At 36.5% G+C, this 23,160-nt stretch overlaps 1 protein-coding gene across 1 annotated transcript; it reads left to right on the top strand.

Moving 5' to 3' along the window:
- Window positions 1-5,576: 5,576 nt before the first annotated feature.
- Window positions 5,577-14,528, top strand: LOC103472941 (major histocompatibility complex class I-related protein 1). The gene is made up of 7 exons (XM_081612990.1): window positions 5,577-5,834; window positions 8,345-8,605; window positions 10,464-10,742; window positions 11,548-11,850; window positions 12,240-12,341; window positions 12,609-12,629; window positions 12,768-14,528. Exons 1-7 carry the CDS (start codon window positions 5,783-5,785, stop codon window positions 12,839-12,841), a joined length of 1,092 nt encoding a protein of 363 aa, XP_081469116.1. The 5' UTR covers window positions 5,577-5,782; the 3' UTR covers window positions 12,842-14,528.
- The last annotated feature ends 8,632 nt before the right edge of the window (window positions 14,529-23,160 follow it).

The following is a 23,160-nucleotide window of genomic DNA, read 5'->3' as shown; positions in this document are numbered from 1 at the left end:
GTCAGCCGTCAAGTCTGTCGTTAGATGTCTGTTGTTGTGCTACCAGTTATGAGCTCTTAGCCTTCCACTCATTCTGTGCTGCCTGGACTTTGGATTATTGTGTTTATCATTAAATTCATCATCAATCACTCTTCAACCATAACCTTGGTCTGCCGTGTCTTCCTTACCACCTCATCACCACCGCAATTCATGACAAAAACAAATTACCTTCACGGGTATTAACACATGTGTAAGTATGTATCTGCAGACACATTTCTCATGCCAAAAACAAATATTGAAGTCAAGGCCAGTTTAAGTATCTTTTGTTTGTTGGTTTTATCTGTTGTGTATTTTTATTGTTTTTAAATAAAGTGTTCATTCAAATCTAATATAATTACAACATATGTAATTATTCTCGCCCGAAACGTTGGCTGGAGATGGGCACCAGCACCCCTCCCGACCCCACTGAGGGAAAAAGGGTGCAAGAAAATGGATGGATGGATATGTAATTATGACAGAGCAATGTAATTGCTCTGTTCTTTTAAGTAGGTTTCTGTAAAGTGCAGTGAATGGAAATGTTCTGTTGTTGATCCTCACTGTTCTTAGGAAGGAGAAATGTCAGTTTGTCTGCAGTAAAACTAATACTGACATTGAACTAAAACAATACTCTGACCTTGGTGAAATATTTTTCAGATTTCCTCTAAAGTGTATCTATTGCTTTATTGTACTAATTTTCTTGCACAATAACCCTAGTAAAAAAGTATACTTTAGTATATTTCAAACATACTTACATTTGTGAAAGTACATTTTAAATATACTAAGTATTAAGTGTACTACATATAAATATATATGAAGTATACTAAAAGTATGCTTGTACCAATTTAAAAATTATAACTTTAAACGCACTTAAAGATAATTGTACCAAAATACACTTTTAAGAAATATATTAAATAAAACTATACTTTAAGTGACCAAAATATGTATTGCTCAAGTGTAAATATACACTTGCTCATGTGTATATTTAAAATATGTCAAAAGATATTTTCTGTGAATTTTAAAATATATGTTCAAAATAGAATTTTTAAAAATTCACTTAATGCATACTTTTAATTATTAATTTCAGTATGTTTTAAATTACATCTCAGTGTATACTTTAGGCTAATAAAGTACGCCTTTTTAAGTGCTTTAATAATATTTTACTACTTTTGTTAAAATGGCAAAGAATAAAAAATTATAATCTTGATGTAATGTTTAACAAAGTAACTAATGTGTTCATGCCTCAAAATATCAAACATTGACACTTTAGTGACAGAGGTGATACAACAAAACAATACCTGTCCTTAACAATAAATGTAGCAGGTATCTTCAGTTTTACATCTCTCCGAATATGATCTGTTGTTTTCAGTTTTGAATATTTGGTTAGTTTTTAAGCCCTCTTTCATTTGACATGTTATAATTAACACCTTTGACTGGCGCACATGGAGACATGATATGCAAAGATCATCGCAGAGGAAACTAAAATCAATCAAATTAAAGATCCTTTCTGAATATCATCTCATGGACACTGAACTAAATGCGTCTTTCTGACCGGGAGCTGACAGCGTGTTGAAGAGTTATGGACACCTTGGTTAGGAAGCTCTGATTGGACAGGTAATTTGACGGGTAACAATATTTCGGGTCGCACCAGAATTATTTGCCTGATGGTGGTTCGGGCTTCTGATGAGTTTACATTTAATGAGTTTGGAGCACACAGAGAAAACCTAAAGAGAATGTGATCTACTTATTGTAGTTTATGTAGAGGAATAACAGCTGACTGTTGAGAGAGGAAAGAAATTAAAGTGCAGATCCGTTAGGCAGAAACAAGCGCAGAGCGCTGGGCAATAAATGCGCTTAAATGCTCCAATTAATCCCACATGAGATGACAAACGCCAAATATACAATATATAGTTACACTGCTTACGTTAATGGTGTTTTAAAAACAAAAGCAGTAAACACTTAACCTAGTTAATATGTCAGATTCCCTCCTGACCTCATCTTGATGAGAACAGAGAGCAGTTCGCTGGTTTCTGTCCAGACTGTGATCAGCTGACCACTTGGTGCGCAGACAGTTTCAACTTTACGCACAGAGAACATCGTGGAGCTCATTATTAATCAGACTAAGAACAACATCAGTCAGAGGATCATCTCTGATCTGGACGATTTAACGGACCAGAGACTTTGGAGCTCCTAGCGCAGCTGATCCGCTTCTGCTGGTTTTTCTCCCGCAGAGGGAAGTGATGCGGGATCAGGAACCGATCAGAGTTCTGCCGTCTTCTAATCACGTCATTTCGTGAAATGTTACCTGATTTCAAAAACGTTCTAGCAGAGAAATAATAAATGTTTCGTTTGATGACTACAAATTGGAAATAAAATTATTTTTTTCTTTGACGGACAACGAAAAAACTGTAGCGCCACCTCTGCTCCAAACTAGGAACATTGTCGGCCCCTCTTCGGTTTTTTCTCTTTTTTGTGGAGGATCAATAAATAACTTATTGGTGTTTTACAACCACCAGGTATGAAGCGCTTTAGCCTTTGAGTTGCACCACAGCGCAGCATAACTGAAACATCCAGGAGAAGAATATCAGCTTGTTGTTATGAGTATAAAGGAGGCTGGTATCGCGCCTGATAAAAATCTATTTATTTATGTCACATGGACTTATATAAAGTTTATACATTTTCTTTTGATATATTTATTATTGTTTTTCTTCTTTAGATATTAGGTTGGCTTAGAATGATTCCAAATAATGTGCAGGAATAACCTGGTGCTGTTACATGTCAATCATCTGGGGGGCCACTAGGGGGGCCAATCAGATGACAAGGGGGGCACTGGCCCACTGGCCCCCTGGCCCCCCTCTGGCTCCGCCACTGCAAGTCACCAGGACGTCATCATTGCCAGAGGCAACAGTGGGAGAACAAAGACGCACGCACCCTGCAGCGGCCCGCCCAACTATAAAGGGGTTCGCCCCGCCCACCAATCAACGGCGCCCTGTGCACAGAGTGAGGGAGCGTGGAACACCATCCCACCACACATAGTAACGTTATATGACGTTTCCCTAATTGTTAAAAGAGACAGTGCTCATTATGTGTGTAAACATTTTTACTTTGAAGATGTTAATAGATTAATCTCTGACATGTTTGGTCTCTCAATATTGTGATATTTAGCAAATTGAAATAATTTTGGCAGTACTGACCTGAAACAAGTTAAATGGGGTTTGCTATAACTCTAGACAGTGAGGGAACAAATGTCTTTTTATTTCATGTCTGTGAGCTTTTTGGCTTCAACTGTTGGATAGTAAGATATGTTTTGAGCTGGACATTTGATGAATATATGTGAAATAGAACATAAATTCCAAGTCAGAATAATTCATATTAGATTTTAATTGTTTTCAATATTAGTAAATAACTTATCATTTACTAATAATTTATTTACTAATATAATTAATTAGTAAATAAATTTGTCTGGAGGAACAACTACAAGTTGTTCTCAAATATCAGATAATCTAAAGGTACAGAGGTAATAGTAGGTATTTATACTTATATTGTGTGGTTGTCAAGTGTAATTAATTACTTAATAGCTTATTTAGTTAGTGAACAGATTTGAGCTAATTATATTAAAGATATAATTATTTAATATGTTGCTGTCAGTAAGTATTTAAGATATTTGATCACATTTTCTTCCTCTTTGTCTAATTTTGTAGTTTCCTCTGGTCTTTGTGTGATGTTTGACATTTATTGTATATTTTCAAAGTTATGTCAGACTAATAATATTGTCTCTCACACAGAACCTTAAAAAAGGTTAAAGCTTTTAAAAAAGATTATGTACAACATGTGTTGTGTTGCACCAGCACCTCCAGACTTCACTAAGGACATGGGTTTAAGAAAATGGATGATCACGTTGTCCAAAATGGAAAAAATAAAATCCTATTAACTTGGATTATTAGGCTGAACTTACATAGCCCTTTCCCAGTTATTTTGACCAATCAAAACGATTTTACACTAGAGTCACATTCACCCATTTGCACTCACAAACGCTCACACATTTATACACCAATACGCTGATCGGTAGGCAATTTGGGGTTAAGTGCCTTGCCCAGGGGCACATTGACATGAAGCAGGAGGAAGCTGGAATTACAGGACTGTCTGAATTGCAGCTGCAGCCAAATCACGACAAAAAAAAAAGATCAAGCTTGTCTGATTAAAGAGTTTGTTATAAATGTTTGGAATTTCATTACTTGAGTCAGAAAAAAAAGGGAGAGAGGAGAGTAAATGAAGAGACAGTGTGGGAAGTATGAATCCCTGGGCAATAACTAGATGTGCGTAGAAACAGCAATCACACTGCACAAAGTTTTAAAAGTTTGATATTTAGCACTAATATTTTTAATTGGTTTGTTTTTCGGGAGATAAATAACTCTATGTTGTGTTCATTTGTCTCTGCTGAACAACCAAAGACCACTAAGCTCAGGACCAGATATTTAATTTCAATAAAGTTTTTTTTAGTGAAACTAAGCAATAACAATGTGAACTTTGCATAAGAACCTGAAAAACAATAAAATGTACGTTAAACACAAAATATTTATTTCCTAGGTTCTCAAGACACCAAGACGTCACCATCTTTCCCGGAGGTTTCACCTTTAACTAGTAAAAGTTCAGACGACAGCTGAGATGGAACCCCATCAGACAAACCAATGATCCTATTGTAACGTATGAGAGGCACCATAGGCCAAAACTCTCAGTGCATTATATACAAATACTGTATGAACTTAAGTGCATAGGGACATTGTAAATAAATAATAATGGTTCTCCCTATGTATCTGTCTCAATAGAAAAAAGAAACAAATGTGGACTTTGAACACTAAAAGGCACCAAAACCAGAGATTTCTTGAGTCTTTGCAGTCAAATAAAACATCAGATCTACATTTTCTGTGTTCTATTGTATATTGTTTAGTCTTTTTCTTCAAATATTCTTGCTTAATATCTTTAAAATGATGGCGGCACAAACAAAACAGTTTGCTGCACAAACCAGCACAAATGTTTGACATAACTTTTATCTGTTTGTACAGCTAGCATAGTTAGTCAGGGCTTGCACAATCGCTGACTGCGTCCAAGCATTTGAATGAGAAGTTGCAAAACTTAAGCGATTTGAAGAAAAACTCATAAAAATTGGTGAAACTGAATGGAAAAATAATTTGTTGTAATGGGTAAATATAGCAATTGAAATTATCAATATACTTTATTTTTCCACTATCTAGTCATAATCCAATTTCATATTTCTGGAATTTAAAATCATTCAATATGTCTTTATTTAGAATTATGAGTGGTCAGAACAAATTAATTGTAGATATGTTGAATTGAAGTCAAACAACTCAATGGTAAATCTCAATGGCAAGTCTTTTATATCAGTTAGAATGTAATAAAAATATTTCAAATAAGTATTTTGTCTTGTCAAAACATAATAAAAGATAATTTAATTTACTGACTAGTATGTCAAGTAATAAAACTATTTAAAATATCTGACTTTTACCAATTCTATGTTAGGACGGCCTGCCATACAGCACGCCTCCAGGAAGTAGTCGTTTCCCAATCGTCTTTATTTATTGAAAAATTGTAAGCTTTACAAATACCCGTACGGAGACAAAAATCTGACAGGTGATACAAAAACATGGGAAAACAGAATATGTTTCTGCCGAGAATCCAGACCCTTTAGCGTAGGACTATCGCGATTAGCTGGTTTTTACCAAGCGACGGCAATGCTGCTGAACGAAAGATGGGAAACTTTGTGTTTTTGCTTCTCCTGGGAATCCGCAACACTGCAGCTGGTAAGTTAGCAGTACACTTTTATTTTTACTTTGTTCGATGTGGATCCTATAAATAATTTTAAAAGGGAGAATTTTAAAAGAGTTACGAAAACTTTGTAAAGCAGAAGTTTACTACTAGGCATTTACTACTACTTCTGATTTACAATAGCCCATAACCAGTCAGTTCAATTTACGTTTTCCAAACACATATTTAACATGTAAGCATTTGAAAAAGCTGATATTTAACATTTGTTGTTATTTTCAATTTGGTAGTCAATTTCTGCAGTATGATGCAGGAAGTTAGAGCACAAAGAAACAATGAAAGAGGAAGAAAACTCAGAAATATGGTAAAGTAAATAAAAAGACAATGGGCCATAAATAGAAGTTACATTTAGGTAGATTATTTTGGAAAGGAATAACGGGTACTTAAGGCAATTTTGTTGTAAAATTCTACATATGTCATATAATACCCATATCAGCGTATTATTCATAAAATATAGTTTACAAAATCATAGCAGAAAGTGGCCTTTGTAACAGAACTCCTAATTTTAGAAAAATATTTAGATCAGACTGAAGATAATTCTGTTAAGATGTTCAGTTAAGTGTATTTTCATAAAATTAAGCCAAACTGTATCTCATATAAAAATAATGCAGATGTTTGAGGTGATTCTTTTTAAATAGAGCAAAATTACTTTAGAAACTATCGAAACTTATTAAATCTAGAAAAGTATTTAGCTGTTTTTTTATTTATTTATTTTTTCTTGTTTTGGGGAAGTTTTGGTCTGACTCCCCATATGAAAAATAGACTGATTTATTTTTTCTAAACTTGAATCTAACGTAGTTCTTGGTAAACTTAAATTGAAGCTTTCTGTAAAGGTAAAATAAAAATCCCTAAACATTTTGCATTTGAAATGTAAAACCTTCAAAAACAGGTAATAGGTCTTTCTCTGAATTCGGTGCCTTTTGTAGGTGCATCTCAAAGATTTTAATATAATGCAAGCTGCAATTTTTGAGAAAATCAAGAAATGGAAATATCCATGTGTCTTGGTAATATACAATGCAAATATATTTTAAAAATCATGTTTTGAAAAATTTTATGGGTTGTTGAAGTGTAGAAGTCAGTCAAATGAGCTTGTCCCCACTGACCAATGTTAATTTTTCACAGGATATAAAACAAATAAAAACGGCCAGTAACTGCAAGTAATTTGTACCATTATCAACATTTTAGGTATACTTTAACCCAAATAAAATAAATATAAGAAAAATACATGAATTATATACAAAATAGCACTTTTTAATCCTTTCCCTCAAGTTTTGTTCAACCCCGTAACAGCATACCAATCCCTCCTTTTTGTAAATAATGGTTTAGTCCCATTTCCTCTGTGCCCTGGAAGTGACACCACTGAAGTCTCTTCCTGTTCATACTGTAAAGAGATTTAAGTGAAAGTTTATTACCTATATTTGGTTATTTTTTATCCAAATATTGTCATCGTCAAGCTCAACCTTTCAACCCTGTTACGCAGGTAAATTATATTTATTGTTGTTTGGGAAAAAGTAAAGAATGGTCTTTGAAAAGTATTTTAATTTCTTGTTTTCATCATATCATATGTTGCTCAAGACCAGCCAGAGAGTTCAACCCCATTAGAGTCTGATCAACTTTTACAATAGGTTCAAACCTGTAACGTGATACACTGTATTGATTTTTTTTATAGTAGCAGCAAAACTAATACTTGTTGGACTGTATGTAAAGTTTAAAGAATGATTCAAAAACATAAAAAAGCCTGATTTAATTTTTAATTTTAAGTGTATTTTTAAACGCTTTTACATCAAGTTGCAGTATTCTACTTATCAGTCTAATTATTGTAATTCAGAATCAAATAAAATATACTTACAATTAGTTATTTTAATCAAGGGACAGGTGATCTCAAAGGAACTGGAAGAATTTGTTTAATTATGTTATATAGTTATTACTCATAGAGGAATGAAATTGTCCCGTTACGGGGTTGAATTTGAAGCAACCTATGTAACAAAGAAATAGGTAATAATGTTTGGTATTTTATGCATAAGGTGTGGAGAGATATTTTCTTGGAGGTTCAAAGAGTCCTTCAATAGATGCAGTGTTCAAAAATAAAAAAAATTTTGTGGTATATTTTTTAATAATCTGAGACCCCAAAATGCACCGAATTCAGAGAATCACCCTAATATCTGCTGATTACTACTTAGAGCACTATAATTAACATAAAGAAATACTAAATAAAGCTAGCAGTTTAAAAATAAAATTGTTTACGTGTATGTATTAAATACTTCACTCATGAAATGTTATTTGTTTTTTAAATACACCATTCAAAAATCACCAACTTTGAATGGTCTTTTAATGTAAAGGTTAGTTATTATTATTATTATTATTATTATTATTATTATTATTATTATTACTATAGATGTAGTTGTTGTTGCTTGGTTTGTCTAAGTTTCAGAAAATGTTTAATTATGTTATTGTTTTACAAATTCTCAAATCATTGTCTTTTTTTCAGAGTCTCACTCTATGAAGTATTTCCACACTGCGTCCTCTCAAGTGCCAAACTTCCCAGAGTTTGTGGCTGTTGCTTTAGTTGATGATGTCCAGATGGTTTACTATGACAGTGACAGCGGGAAAGCAGAGCCCAAACAGGACTGGATGAGGGAGAAGATGGATCAGCTGTACTGGGAAAGAGAAGCTGAAAAATTTCAGCGTCACCAACAAACCTACAAAGTCAGCATTGAAATCTTGAAGCAGCGCTTTAACCAAACAGGAGGTTTGTGATAATTTGATTAATTGCTGATAATTATTGTTGCTTGTGGGAAGTAGGACACACCATTATACACACACAGACACAGATAGCAACCCAATATGTAGAGACTGTACTGATCAGGGGACTGATTAGCCGATACAATCACCTGTTAAACCATTTCACCACTGAGATATTAACCAGTAATTGTTAAATGATGAATACAATTATTTAGTAGCAAGACATAAACCTAGAAATTGGGATTTTAAAACACCAGCTATATCAATATCACAATAGTTATCAGTGATACTGAACATTATATGTATTGAGAAGCTACCATTCTCAGCATTATGTTCTATATTTTCACCAGTTCTTTTTAATTCTATTTACTGCTTAATAATACCTAAATCTGAGTTACCCAGATTCCAGACTCCCCTGTTGAAAAAGGAAAGAAACCAGCTCTATTTTTGAGGACATCACAAGGTTTGACAAATGATGGGGACCTAAGAAAGACTGAAAGAGGCCGTGCACACAAGGTGTTCAGGCATCCTTAAAATTCATGTGTATAAAAATAAAGACTTGGAGTGTCTTAAAGTTGTCACAGAATTCAAGTTGGTCTTCAACACATTAATTGTAGGTCTTCAGTTTATTGGTTTATTGTGGCAGGACTGTTTAATCTCATATATTCTACGGAGCAGCAGTTGGTGCGACACAAACTCTGAAGTCTGAGGTTTACTGGATTTTAAACATGGTGGTCTTACAAAGGAAAAATTGTATTTCACAAAATTTTTCTATGGGGGAAATTACTGCTGACTAATGAAAAAGGAGTAGAAGATGGAGCTAAATGGGAAGCAAGAATCGCCACAGATGCAGCAATAATGGCAAATATGGAAAAAGATTAGAAGGAACAGTAACTAATGTTTTCAGCTGAAGTAAGAATGGGACAATATTTTAATCTCAAAAGTAGTACCATTTCTTCTTTAATAATTTTTTATTCTATATATATTCAACAGTTTTCTGCCATTCAGGTAGAACCCAACAGGATGCGATAGGAACATCAGTGACAAAAGCTGAACAATTTTCAGCTTCCTTGTGTCTCGTCGCTATCCTGTGTGTACACATCTACGAGTTGGAAATTTCACAAGCACTGATTTCACCTGTCACCTAGTTCTGGTAGGGCAAGCGCCTGTTGCCTCATCACACGTTCCATAGGAAATGAATGGAGAAGTTGAGAATACAACTATCTCTCGACATTGAGTTACTAGTGGACATTTTCTTCATTGAGAAAAATATCATCATAGAGACTAATAACTTAAAGTATAATACCAAATTCAATCACACTGACTCAAATCATTCAGATCTGTTTCTTTGTGAATAACAGGTAAACTTAGAATGAAAGACTCAGGCCCTAAAACAATCCGCCTCCTGCCTTTGTTTATCTGGGGAAAAGTGATTCACGCATGAAATTCAATGTGGATTAAAAAAATCCCAGTGTATTTGAACCCTGCAAAAGGAAGCAGCTTAACAAAACTTATTCTACCCTGGGCCCTGATAAAATATCTACACTATAAATCTTCAAAGTTTATTTTATATCAAAACAGTGGGAAACTCTTAATATCCATTGGTCATAATGGGAAGCAAACTGTATTTAATATTCTTAATATCTATCTTGAATTTGGACTTCTGGTACCTCCATCAGTGTTGTCTTGATGGTCAGAGTTACTGCGTCTTTAAATGTTGGCTTAAATTTGTCTGCAAATGTCTTGTTTGTGGACAATAAATGAAATCTGCTGTATGAGTCCTTTTTTAACTTTCTGCAGTCATTGCTTTCATTTGAAACATTTTGTTACTTTTTAATGACTTCTGTATCACCCTGTGTCCCCAGGTATTCATGTTTACCAATGGATGTATGGCTGTGAGTGGGATGAGGAGACTAAAGTGAAAAAAGGCTTTATGCAGTACGGGTATGATGGGGAGGACTTCATAGCCTTTGACCTGAGCACGAAGAAATGGATCGCTCCAACGCCTCAAGCTGTCATCACCAAAAACAAGTGGGACAATGACAGAGGTTGGATTACACAGGCAGACACCTACCTCAACCAGAGGTGTCCTGAATGGATAAATACATATATGATCTATGGCAGGACTTCTCTCATGAGAACAGGTAGAACCAGGTTGATACGTATTTTTCTAGAACCTACATAAAAGAACCACAGACAACGTATATGAATTTTATGTCCAAGCTTTTGCAAAAGGAGAAATCTCTGTCAACTGCTCCTCCGAGCCGTTCACAGAGCGTTCTGAAGATCTTTGGGTACAGCTTGTCTTTTATTATCAAGCAACAAAGAGGGAGGATAGGCAAGATAGACAGCAGAGGAAAAACAGCAAAGGTTGTAAAACAATTTACCTAAACAACTAGCAACCCAGTTCCAGATGTGATATCTGACATACGATCTGACCCCGGTTCAAATCTCGGTCAAACTGTTTCACATGAAGATGAACAGGCAGCTGTGACCCCCAGGTTAGTTCATACACACACTAAAGAAGAGAACACTTTAAACTGACTAACATTAGACTGAATATGAACTAAAGTAACAACAAAATGAAAATACCAAAACATTTCTATCACAGGTGACATATTAGTTCACTGAAAAAGTATTTACTTATCTGTAATTTTAATGTTTTGGGAAACATATTTCTTCATTTAGTTGTTATTTATTCTTTCTCAATTGACAACTTTAATTTCTTATTTTTTATTTGGCTCATTTATAAGAGATTCCTTCATCTTTAGTCTCAACATTACATTTGAAAGATTTGACAAGTATCATGAGCGTTTCTAAACAGCTTACCTAACTTGGTAATAAAAGTAAAACTAGAGTGTTAAAATCAAAGTGTCTGAAAGAGAAACTCCATTGGATCAGAAACCATAACATTTCTGAACTCTTAAGCTTTGCTTTTTCCCACCATAGAGAAACCTTCAGTGTCTCTCCTCCAGAAGTCTTCCTCCTCTCCAGTCTGCTGCCACGCTACAGGTTTCTATCCTAACAAGGCTGAGATGCTCTGGAGGAAAGATGGAGAAGAGATCCATGATGGTGTGGTCAAAAGAGAAATCCTCCCTAACAACGATGGGACCTTCCAGATGAGTGTTGATCTGGATCTGTCATCCGTTTCATCTGAAGACTGGAGCAACTATGAATGTGTGTTTCAGCTGTCAGGTGTCAATGAAGACTTCGTCACCAAACTGGAGAAATCCAAAATCCTGACCAATGAAAGTAAGACCTTCTTCAAAATTGTTGATGATTACTGAAAATTACTGAAGTACTTTAGTTGACTTTACAAGATTTTTGCAGACAAATTAATTGGTTAAAAATATATACTGTTTAATCTATTATGTCATTTTAAGAATTGGTTTTGTTGCTAAAACCATAAAATATCTGAAGTATTTTAACCTGTCATGAGTGTTTCATAAAAAAATTCTCTTCAAGAAAAAAAGGAAAGTGAAATAATTACCAATTATAGGTTCAAACTTCTGTAACAGCAGAATAGCAGACTTGAGCATTTTATACAGACTATAAACAAATTGAGGTAGCATGGTACATGTTTGCTGTTTGGTTAAGAAAAAAAAGTCCAGCAATGTTTTGGTTTGTGATTTATTTCATAGGGAATTGGATCACGGTAATCACCACTGGAGCAGTGATTATTGCTGCCGTTGTCGCTGTGGTTGGAGTCATTTTCAGAAATACAATCAGTGAGAAACTATTCAGTGAGTTTTTTTTGTAATTTAATCCTAAATCCATGTAATTATGCAGATTACATTTTGGACACTGGTATAAAAATCATTATAATACAAATTAAAATTTAAGGTCAATGTGGAACTATAAACTTTTACTGCTTTTAACCTAAATGAACAGTTGATTACTGCATGTCAAGTTTAAGGATAAAAGCAGTTAAGAAACAATACTGTCTGGGTTAAATGTGGGAACTGAAGTTGGTTACTCTACAAATTAAAAATATATTTTTCATTTTACAGAAGCCAAGCGACCTCCAACTTGTAAGTAAAACGCATTACATAATTTTCTCCAAAATTTAAAATGCATGATGCAGTCTAAAAATTTATTAATAATGTAATAATGTTTATTATGTTGTGTAAGACAAAATATCAGCTAACACTTTATTTCTCCTTTCACAGATATCAATAACCATGAAGTCCAAGAGATAATGATTCCAAAACAAAATGTAACATATGCGCCATGCACACACTGAGTTGTTTCATGTAAAATAATGTATGTGATGGTTTTTCTTTACATTGCTGACAGTGTTTGTCTTAAAGTACTAGACATATTCAATATTTCACATCAGTTTAATTTATAGGTGAAGTGGTTTGGATGTGACAACATTTTACGCAACATACAGAAGTGTCATAAATCTTTACATATGCAGACAAATAATATTAACTTCACTGGAAGAAACGGTGGACGAAAGTGAACAAAATATTGTGACTCAGGAGTATTATAGATACTTTAATGAATCTTTATTTTTTACTTGTTTCCGGAAAACAGAATTTTTATGTCTTACTTTCTGTTTGTTTAATATTTTATTTTCATCTCTTTGGGTCAGTGGATAAAGTTTGCATTAAAACAATGAGCATCACTATATTGTCTTCTGCAAACAGGGAGATTATGTGATCAATCTTCTTGTTTAAATCAGATTTTTTTAAAACAAGGATCAAACATTGACAAACTGAAGAGCAAGTTGAGTTTCATAGTTTGAGGTTTAATTTCGTCTGATAAATTGTTGAAAGTTTGTCTACTAAACAAAAATCTCATAAAAATGGAGGTTTTTGGAAATCTTTCCATTACTTTTTAGAAAGCAAGTTCTTTTTGTTGCCTGTAAATACTTGAATAATAATTATTGATGAGACAAATTAAAATAATAAAATACAGTGACATATCACTTTGTCTTGTAAAGAGTAATTTTCTTTGGAATCTGATGAGTTAAACATGTTGTAGTTATATCTTTAGGTCATTTGGTGATACAGTGCTGACCATTCATGATGTTTAAATTTATGATTAAAATTCAAATTACATGTCATGTCCATGGTGTTGCTTGCTGCCCACTGTTAGAAATGGGCACCTGCATAAGAATAAGGAGGTAACAAAAAGTTAATAACTCATTATTATTAGAGAGTTATTACTACTAATACTACTAATAACTATCAGTAGAGAGGAGTCACTCGATTGTTGTTGGAGTGATTCTGTGTTGGTCTAGTTTGTCTGGTAAGTTAGCATTAGCATCAGTCATTAAACCGTCTGAATGTTATTTTTCTTTTTGTATAACTTCCAGGTCATACTGCACTGTACATGCCAATAATGTTCTTCATACTAATGTGCTAATTTATGTTTACAGTGTTTTAAATCAGAATAAAGTGGCGTAATCAATGAATCCATTATGCTTAAGAACACAAAAAAGCAGTTACATTATTTGTTCATCATGTAGATATTTTGCTTGTTTTTGTTACATTGTGAGTTTTTTATCTATTCATTTTATTTAATGTGTCTCTCTAATTGTGATCCTCAAAGCATTTCTTTTGCTGTATGTTCTTCAGTATATTTGTTATTAAACTTGTGTTTTGAAAAGTTTTGTTTTTATCTCATGCTGACTTTTAAATGTTGTATTTAGTTGTGATTAATGAAACAGTGGTCAAGGTAACATTGCTTTATTTTGCATTTGAACGATAAATTAAAGTTCTGTTTTTTCTAAAGCCAATGACTATGCAATATGGAAACTTTACAATTTTGTTTGAGACCAAAATCGTACTATTTACTTCTTCAGAGGGTTCAATCCATAATGTCCTTCAATATTATGACTTCTGTTTCAAAGTAAATAATTCTGGCTTCTGGTGTTCAGTGCGAACTTGTAGGCGTATTAAATCACCTGTCAAAATGTTAAATATTTTGTGTTTATCTATCCAAATGTTTTTAGTACCAGTGTTTTCTTAATCTAAACACAAAAAGCACCACCTGATAATCAGCATGAATGATGAGTGGGGGGGGGGGGAGTAAAAAAACAATCTCCAAATAAATTTATATCAAACTTTGGAAAAACAAGTAAAGAAAAAACAACAGCAATTTAGCACTCTTTATGAGTGAAATTAAATTCAGCTGAAATCAATTTAAAAATACTTGAAAAAGGTTGAAAAATTTGCTAAATTGATTAGCGACAAGATTGCAATTACATCTAATTCCACTAATTTCTTCAAATGTGGACTTAGTGCTTGTTAAAAAATAACATTGTGCTTCGGCTCATGACACCAATATTCATAGCTGTGACCAGTAGGATAAAGTGGATCAAATTTACTGGAGGGTGAAAGACCAAAAGTAAATAAACACGTCCGCGTCCGCCTTCTCGTAAGTAAAGCCTCTCACTTTTTAATCTGTTTTTATCCTCAGCTCTGTAATTTCCCAAAGTTTTTCTATTTTCTATTGCATCCTCAGAATATTTTCTGTACATTTTACATGGATTTATAGCAGAACATTTATTCACATGCTCTCTGACGTTGCAGCTGTGGTGAACGGTCAGCCTCCAGAGGAAACCCAGTTTCTTCCACAAGCATGAAAAAGCAGAAACAGACCAATGCAAACAAATGAGTTTCTGAACTCACTTGTCCAGCAATAAGTCTTATTAAATATAATACCTGTATGTAAAAACCTTTTAATACCTGTAAAAGTTGGAGGAATGTTTGAAAAAAGAAAAAGCATTGACAGTTTTACATTGGACATTTTTAAATGTAAAGCTCTAGATTCTCTTAAATTTCCACTTTTAGAGTTTTACTCCTTGGAAAAGATTATGTATGTGACCAAACTATCTATTTACTAACTGAACATTCTGCCTTTGTAATACATACATAAAAAAGACACTTATTGATTGATAAAAACGGATTGGTAATTTCCATTTCAAAGGGAAACTATTTAGTAGTGTAATTACAAAAATGATTCTTCAGTTAAAAGAGAGAAGTTGCCTTTCTTAAACTATTACAGTTGGGAAAATGAAGCGCAAAATGAGCAACTATAAATATGTGTAAAATAGTTTAGAAGATTCGAAAACTGAACAAAGAAGCTTTAGCATGGAGCTTCAAAAGATGTGGTTGGATTTCAATTAACTTGGAAAACTCAAAGCAATCTCCTTACAGCAGGAAAAGCAAAACAAAATAAATGAAAATGAACAGAAACAGAAGTAACGATTTAATTTTTCAGACTCTCCAAAATTCATCATTATGGCCAATAAGATCATCAGGACAGAGCAGAACATGATAGGAGAACAAGAGACTCAACAAATCATGTGTGACTTAAATCAACCACTATTTGGGAAGTGTGCCTCTGCATGGCAGGACAGAGCAGTAGGAGCAACTAACAACATTTATAAATAAGAACTAATTTATACCAAATGGAATAATGTTAGTGGGCTGCACAGTGGCGCAGTTGGTAGAGCTGTTGCCTTGCAGCAAGAAGGTTCTGGGTTCGATTCCCGGCCTGGGGTCTTTCTGCATGGAGTTTGCATGTTCTCCCTGTGCATGCGTGGGTTTTCTCCGGGTACTCCGGTTTCCTCCCACAGTCCAAAAACATGACTGTCAGGTTAATTGGCCTCTCCAAATTGTCCCTAGGTGTGAATGTGTGCATGGTTGTTTGTCCTGTGGGTCTCTGTGTTGCCCTGTGACAGACTGGCGACCTGTCCAGGGTGAACCCGCCTCTCGCCCGGCACGCCAGCTGGAGAGGAACCAGCAACCCTCCTGACCCCACTGAGGGACAAGGGTGTTAGAAAATGGATGGATGGAATAATGTTACTTATTTGTTTACCATTATTTAGATTTGAAGTTGAGTCTATTGTTGGTGTAAATGTTTGTTATTCTGTTGTTCTTTTTGTTATGTATTGTGTTTTTAGCCACTATGAGAAGCTGAAGGCAAATTTCCACATGCATTTGTGGACAATAAAGATCATTATTATTGTTCAATTGTGTCTTTGAATTTATTTTTATCATTGGTAATTTACTCTTAAAGAGAAGCTTTAAATTTATTACAGCTTTTGGGTTTTGTTGGTTTCAAAGGGGGGCTGCACAGTGGCGCAGTTGGTAGAGCTGTTGCCTTGCAGCAAGAAGGTTCTGGGTTCGATTCCCAGCCCCGGTCTTTCTGCATGGAGTTTGCATGTTCTCCCTGTGCATGGTGGGTTTTCTCCGGGTACTCCGGTTTCCTCCCACAGTCCAAAAACATGACTGTCAGGTTAATTGGTCTCTCCAAATTGTCCCTAGGTGTGTGTGTGTGTGCATGGTTGTGTGTCTCTGTGTTGCCCTGCAACAGACTGGTGACCTGTCCAGGGTGACCCCGCCTCCCACCCGGCACGCCAGGCAGAGATGGGCACCAGCAACCCTCCCGACCCCACTGACGGACAAGGGTGCAAGAAAATGGATGGATGTTTTAGTTACTGAAGTAAAAAGAAATAAGTGTATTTGATTGATAAAACTTACTGGTGGTTACATTTTTTTCCAAGAGCTCACCATTCATTTACTTTCTTTTTTATTAAGTATTGTGTTTGTTGTAAATTCAATTATTAAATATTTCAAAAGTGAAAGATAAATAGAACTAATATTATGTTTTAATAACATTAAAACACATCTGAAAAGTATTCACAGCGCTTTATTTTTCACATTTTTTTACAGCATTATCCACATATCCAATTATGACAATGTGGAAAATAGTTAGAAATTTCTGCACATTTATTCAAAATAGAAAACTGACAAATCACACTTAGGTATTCACAACTTTTGCATAATACTTTAAGTCAACTTTGGGAGAATTTCAACAAGAGGTCTAATTGAATCTGATGCCACCAGCTTGGTTTACCTTTCTTTAGGCAGTTTCTCTCATTCTTCCTTGCAAAATTTCTCAGGTCAATCAAGTTGGATAGAAGTCTGGCAGCCATTTTCAAATCTCCGGGACAAGTTCCACTTTCCAGGCCAAGCACAGACTGAAGAGCAAACAAAAATCCAAGAGTATCTAATTCTCTCATAAGTACATATAGATAACAACTGATTAAGATCAGTTTCAGTGACTCGGGGAAAAGAAACAAAAGAAAAGAATAAAATATATCTCCTACTATACCTGCAGAGGGAGTTGTTGCATCGATTATGACAGTGACGAGCACGATACTGGACATAAAATACCTTGTTTTAAATAAACTGGTTAAAACGATCGTTTTTGGGAAATTTTCAGAAATGTGAGTCATACATTTATTTGGCTCATTTAATGAAATGTATTAGTTTGTTGCCAACAGCGACACAGCCCCCCCTGCCCCCCCCCCGCCCCCCCAAAAAAAAAATCTACTAATTTACTGGTTGACAAATAAAATGAACAAATAGCACAAAAGTAAGAATAAAATCGGAAGAAAAAGTATTACCACAATGACTTTTTTTTTGCAGGTAAGCTTTTTATTGCACATAAATCTATTTTAGGTGAGGAGCGTTTTAATTATATGGACTTAATCTCCTGGGTTGCACCAAGATATCAATGAATTCAGTAACTATGCTTTTTTGTTGGCTGCCTTTAATTTATCTTTCAGTTGATAAAGTGATTTTTTTTAAAAAAAGTCTTATTGTACAAATCAAAAGAGAACTTTTAGGCCTAACAGATTTTCTAAGGATTATTTAGAAAATGTGATAGATTTATACAACTGCATTTATAAAGTCATTCAGCTGAATCAAAATGATATTACAGCCACTATGGGGGGAGATAACACATCCCTTGTGCTCATCGTTCATATGCATGTAAGCTTTGGATTTAAAAACTTCTCCTTCTCTCTCCATTTATAGATGAAAGATTATCTTTTACTTTCACTTTTGTTATTAACTCCGAAATGTCAGATCTGCTCGGTTACAGGTGATGTCATAGCGAAGTATGAGAATAATAAAGTACACAACTATGTGATAAGTTTTATTTGTAAGTGCACTTGGTATCAAGGTCTTTTCATTTTTAACTATATTTATAGGCCAAATAATTTATAAACATCAATTTGGTTTCACAGATATCATTTTCTCATTGCTCTTTGTGTGATGAAGCTTTTCAGGGAAACTAATCTTGTGAGCTTCCTCGTCTTATTTGTGTTGTGGGAAATGTCTTTAGGAAAAACTGTTTCAAAAACCAGGAAACTAGAGAAACAATATATATTATTAATCAGTATTTATTTGAAGGCTTCACAGCATTTGAAGACTCTGTTCACCGAACAGTCAGGAGGAAAAGAGCCTCAACCAGAAAACAGCCTACAGTTTTATAGGAAAAGTTTCATTCAGTGATCTGCAGCTCTCACTGGAGCGGTTCGCAGCCGAGTGTGAAGCGGCCGGGATGAGGCTCAGTGCCTCCAAATCCGAGGCCATGGTCTTGAGCCGGAAAAGGGTAGAGTGTCTTCTCCGGGTCAGGGGGGTCGTCCTGCCTCAAGTGGAGGAGTTTAAGTATCTGGGGATCTTGTTCACGAATGAGGGAAGAAGGGAGCGGGAGATCGACAGGCGGATTGGGGCAGCGTCTACTGTGAAGCGGGCGCTGTACCGGTCCGTCGTGGTGAAGAGAGAGCTGAGCCAAAAAGCGAAGCTCTCGATTTACCGGTCGATCTACGTTCCCACCCTCATCTATGGTCATGAGCTTTGGGTCATGACCGAAAGAACGAGATCACGGGTACAAGCGGCCGAAATGGGTTTCCTCCGCAGGGTGGCTGGGCTCTCCCTTAGAGAGAGAAGCTCGGTCATCCGGGAGGGACTCAGAGTAGAGCCGCTGCTCCTCCACGTCGAGAGGAGCCAGTTGAGGCTCGGGCATCTGGTCAGGATGCCTCCTGGACGCCTCCCTGGTGAGGAGTTCAGGTCCCACCGGGAGGAGGGGAGACCCAGGACACGCTGGAGGGATTATGTCTCTCGGCTGGCCTGGGAACGCCTTGGGATTCCCCCGGAGGAGCTGGAAGAAGTGGCTGGGGAGGGAAGTCTGGGCCTCCCTTCTGAAGCTGCTGCCCCCGCGACCCGACCCCGGATAAGCGGAAGAAAATGGATGGATGGATGGATGGATGGATGGATGGATGGATGGATGGATGGATGGATGGATGGATGGATGGATGGATGGATGGATGGATGGATGGATGGATGGATGGATGGATGGATGGATGGATGGGTTTCATTCAGTTCCCATAATGTGACAAACTACTTAGTTACAAAACAGATTACAAGGATTTGCATCGTTTTGCAGAAGGGAAATTAATATTCAAGGACGTCATGAGGGTTCAAACAATTAAATAACTTTGTTGTAATACAGAGTTCAGAAGATTTTTATGAGTATGTGCATTACACAAGAACCATGACACTGTTACATATTGATTTACTCATAATCATAGTAACCTTAAACATTTCTGCCATATTTGGTATTCAGTGGTAAATCCATCTCCCAAAAGTGAAAAAATCTTCTGGACACAGAAATGATATAGCTTTAAATCAGCCAAAGATAAAGTTACAGCAGAGAAACATCTCTGGCTGACAAGGATTTGAGAATCCTCTCCTTTTTTTATTTCCTTTATTTAACCAGGTGAACCCCACTGAGGTCCAGATCTCATTTTCAAGGTGGACCTGGGCAGAAGTCTGCAGTGCACAGCAACCTGGTTACGAAACAAAATCGATTAATACATGTACACAAGTATAAAACAATTTAAAAACAGTAACACTGTTTAAAAGCTTGTGATTTACTGTGTCAAATGCCTTTGATAGATCAATAAACGATGCTTTTTGTTATCAGGAGCCTGAATAAGATCATTAATAACCTTTAAAGTGGCAGTAACAGTACTATGTTTTTTTCCTAAAACCAGACTGGACATTTTGTAAAACACAATTGGAATCTAAAAAAATCTTCAATTGATCTGCAACTAATTTTTCAAATTTTTTTTTGCTAGGATACATAGTTTAAAAATTGGTCTGTAATTATTTACTTGTGACGATTCTCCACTCTTGAATAGAGGCAAAACAAATGCTGACTTCCAGACACTAGGAATTTTATTGGAGATTAAACTTAGATTAAAAATAGGTGGCTAGCGAGCGCAGACGATGGTGGCTAGCGAGCGCAGACGATGGTGGCTAGCGAGCGCAGACGATGGTGGCTAGCGCAGACGATGGTGGCTAGCGAGCGCAGACGATGGTGGCTAGCGCAGACGATGGTGGCTAGCAAGCGGAGACGATGGTGGCTAGCGAGCGGAGACGATGGTGGCTAGCGAGCGGAGACGATGGTGGCTAGCGAGCGGAGACGATGGTGGCTAGCGAGCGGAGACGATGGTGGCTAGCGAGCGGAGACGATGGTGGCTAGCGAGCGCAGACGATGGTGGCTAGCGCAGACGATGGTGGCTAGCGCAGACGATGGTGGCTAGCAAGCGGAGACGATGGTGGCTAGCGAGCGGAGACGATGGTGGCTAGCGAGCGGAGACGATGGTGGCTAGCGAGCGCAGACGATGGTGGCTAGCGCAGACGATGGTGGCTAGCACAGACGATGGTGGCTAGCGAGCGCAGACGATGGTGGCTAGCGCAGACAATGGTGTCTAGCGCAGACGATGGTGGCTAGCGCAGACGATGGTGGCTAGCGCAGACGATGGTGGCTAGCAAGCGGAGACGATGGTGGCTAGCGAGCGGAGATGATGGTGACTAGCGAGCGGAGACGATGGTGGCTAGCGAGCGGAGACGATGGTGGCTAGCGAGCGGAGACGATGGTGGCTAGCGAGCGGAGACGATGGTGGCTAGCGAGCGGAGACGATGGTGGCTAGCGAGCGCAGACGATGGTGACTAGCGAGCGGAGACGATGGTGGCTAGCGAGCGGAGACGATGGTGGCTAGCGAGCGGAGACGATGGTGGCTAGCGAGCGGAGACGATGGTGGCTAGCGAGCGCAGACGATGGTGGCTAGCGCAGACGATGGTGGCTAGCGCAGACGATGGTGGCTAGCGATCGCAGACGATGGTGGCTAGCGCAGACGATGGTGGCTAGCAAGCGGAGACGATGGTGGCTAGCGAGCGAGCCCAGTCCAGAACAGTTGATCCGCAGCTAGCCCTGGATCTTTAAGCTATGGTCGGGTCAGTCTCGTTAGTTCTAAGGAGCTATCCTTTAGCTTGTTCAGGTTCTTTGTCGTTTTTGATTCAGACTCGTTCCAATGGTGACTGTTCCTGTCGCAGTTTGGCAAACTCCTTATTTACTTTCAGAGTGGAACCGCCTTTCATTTCTTTCTCTTCTGACAACAACCCTCAGGGTCACCAACAGGTCACCCAGCATTAAGCTGACCACACATTGTAGAGCATTTGCACGGATTTCATAATCATGGTTAATGAAAGGAAGAAATATCAGATTTATATACCACTTTTCAACCCTCCAATGATTCTCAGAGATGTTTCACAATAAAATCAGTCATTCAAGCATGGTTTAAAAAAAAAGTTAACAGATTTACATATTCATTCAAATGCATCCTCATAAGTTTCCATGTAAAAATCTCTACAAAGCAAAAGAACCCTGTCTCTCAAAATAACGATTCAATTTATACACATAGTGAGAAAAAACATGAAAGCTAAATGTTTTAAAGAAATAAATGATTTACCACTTTTTCAAAAAATGACTCAGACTTAGACAAACACTGATCGTTCCAATGTTTTCTACGGAGCCTCAAACTTCACAAAATGCAGTACAGAAAAAATGGTACAGTTTTTATGTTTAGGTGTTTTAGTTAAATCATTTTTGTTTTGTTTTATTCTGTCACCTGTGGTCAGCATTTCTTCCTAATTCCAAATAAAAATATAGTCAGTTTGAGAATTTATTCATATAAATGTGTTTATATTTCATGTTAATATTTTAACATAGTGAGAGTTTATAAATCAGTAAGCATTTATAATTTTCAGCATTAGCTTGCATGTGTCTTGGCTGCTGGTTTGTTCAGAGGAACATCTAATCAGCTTCTCTTTAAGTAGGATGAGGAATAATTGGGTTGGATTAGGCAGAAACTGGAATAAAATGGCTGACACACATGTAGCAGATTAATGGTTATGAAAATTACAGTCGTAATGGAGAAGATTTTACCGTATTTGAGGTCAAACATGTGGGTCACTGTAAGGCCTCCAGCAAACATCACCAAACCCACGTGGAACAATGTCAGATCTCTGATTATTCAAAAGAAAAACTAGATCATCCAGACTTTACGTGGTAGAAGATGTGAACTATGGCAGGAGATCTTTGATGTACTGCTGATGTAATAACTAGCAAAAGCAATCAAAATACATAACGGCGGACAAAAACTGAATTATTATGCAAACGATGTGCACAAAAAATCTGCACACTGTTTCTTTTATGTACTTTGCCAGATCTTCTCTCAGCGTTTCTCCTCTAGAAAACTCCAACATGTCCCTCTTGTATCCTGGCAAAACTGGGGGAAATGTGTGCATTTCGACAATATAGAACATTATATGTGTTCAGTAAATTTTTAATAAAATGTCATCTTATTTGAATAACTGCAACTTGATAAAAATCTCACATTTTGCTTCT

The sequence above is a fragment of the Poecilia reticulata genome, chromosome 11 (genome assembly GCF_904066995.2).
Source record: "Poecilia reticulata chromosome 11, P_reticulata-male-v2, whole genome shotgun sequence".
NCBI lineage: Eukaryota > Metazoa > Chordata > Actinopteri > Cyprinodontiformes > Poeciliidae > Poecilia > Poecilia reticulata.
This window is presented reverse-complemented; position numbering and strand designations above follow the sequence as displayed.

What these genes read in the sequence shown, in the direction of transcription:
- LOC103472941 (XM_081612990.1), top strand. Translation starts at nt 5,783, where the DNA reads ATGGGAAACTTTGTGTTTTTGCTTCTCCTGGGAATCCGCAACACTGCA. An exon ending in AATCCGCAACACTGCAGCTG is followed by an intron (nt 5,835 to 8,344) that starts GTAAGTTAGCAG and finishes TCTTTTTTTCAG; the next exon opens with AGTCTCACTCTATGAAGTAT. An exon ending in GACTTCTCTCATGAGAACAG is followed by an intron (nt 10,743 to 11,547) that starts GTAGAACCAGGT and finishes TTCCCACCATAG; the next exon opens with AGAAACCTTCAGTGTCTCTC.